General features: G+C 39.5%; 1 protein-coding gene across 3 annotated transcripts in view; it reads right to left on the reverse strand.

The window, feature by feature from the left end:
* Positions 1-1,451, reverse strand: part of LOC102674650 (serine/threonine-protein kinase 17A-like) — a 54,484-nt gene that overhangs the window by 36,258 nt on the left and 16,775 nt on the right. Inside the window, exon 1 of one of the 3 annotated variants that reach the window (XM_031510804.1) lies at positions 1,272-1,396. The exons of the other annotated variants lie outside the window; for them this stretch is intronic. Within the exon in view, the coding sequence (XP_031366664.1) occupies positions 1,272-1,381 (110 nt within the window). The 5' untranslated portion in view covers positions 1,382-1,396. Of the gene's footprint in view, positions 1-1,271; positions 1,397-1,451 lie in introns of those variants that run through there. 3 annotated transcript variants of the gene reach the window in all.

Here is a 1,451-nt window from a genome sequence, read left to right on the forward strand (position 1 = left end):
AAAGGATTCAACGGTTTTTCTTTTCTGGCCGCGTTCCAGTAAACGTTGCACAGTGTCCGTGGAAGAAAGGAAACGCGGTTTGCTGTTGTGGGCGCTTTGACGTCGAGGATCGTCGGACCTTTTCGTTTTGCTTCGAAAGCCACTTTTCGAAACGAAATTCCGGAGGGATTACTCATGATAAACGGACTTTTGCGGTAAAGGATATCGTAGGTATACGGGGAAGGTGGAAAATGGCGAGTTCTATGACGAGAATTTCACCGACAAAAGGTGGAACCCCTCGGCTAGGAGGGGTTTTTGTTGGGCAGAAAACTCGGCCTTCCTCGAAAGGAGAAAGGGCCGAGTCCAATGCTTTTATCGCGTCTGTTAAAAACTCATTCCCTTTCCGTTTCACCCCCCTCGCGTGTGCCACTTGTTTCCTCGCAATTTGCAACGTGAACGCGATACACGAATAGGCGTTTTACCGGGGAAACTCGTTTCGAAGTTCTTCTGAAACGCGAAAGCGAGTCGTTCGACGAGAGGTTCTGTTATACCGCTCGTATCCTCGTAAAATTAACGCCTGGTAATTCGTTTTCTGTTCCAAGACTTCGTCGAACGTTGCGCGTTACAGATCTGGAACTTTTATATTATAATTCTGATATAAATATTTAAGATGTTCGAATTAAATTATTGTATCGCGTTATCACGGTAAATTGTTATACGAAAAATGAGGAATTTCGAGAGTACTTTGCAAAGTATTGGAAGAGCAACAAGACAAATATTGGGATAAAAAAAACACCCATTATCTGAACCATCATTATTTGTTTTTTATTCTATTTATTTTTAACTATTTAGAAAAAAAAAGTGAACAAAAATTACGAAGAAATATCATTTATTATAGTTTCTAAGTTGTTCATGGCTGACGCTATTTTTCTAACCTTTCTAACCTCAAATTTTCTGGAGAGGGAATTGCATTCGTTTCGGTTATTAGATGCTATAAATATATTATAACTTCGAATCATTATTTTCCTAAAACTAATTAATCATTTGGGAAACCTGTTAGAAGGTGGAACGAAGAATACCTAAAAGAATAAAAATTGCACAAAGTTTCTCTTTAAACGAATGATAATTTCATTTCAAAAAAGCATCGAATACTTTGTAAGATAGCATCAGTTTTGACATGATCAACACACACATGCGAGTCCTCTGTCCAAGGCGAAATTCACCATGGCGATTAAATGGCCAGAGGTCAGAAAACGAGTTCCGTTTTATTACAGCCGCGATTCACTACCTACTTCCTGCAGCGTTGTACATCGCCAACGTCGTTTATATCCTCTTTCAGCCATGCCTCCTCTTTCAGCCATTGACAGCCATCGCTTCTCTCGTTATGAATTTCGCTCTTCATCGATGATCCACTCTAAAACTCGCACACGACCCACTTTTCCAAACATCCTTTTTTTTTTTTTTTTTTTTTT

This window comes from Apis dorsata, unplaced genomic scaffold (genome assembly GCF_000469605.1).
Source record: "Apis dorsata unplaced genomic scaffold, Apis dorsata 1.3 scaffold_263, whole genome shotgun sequence".
NCBI classification, from domain to species: domain Eukaryota; kingdom Metazoa; phylum Arthropoda; class Insecta; order Hymenoptera; family Apidae; genus Apis; species Apis dorsata.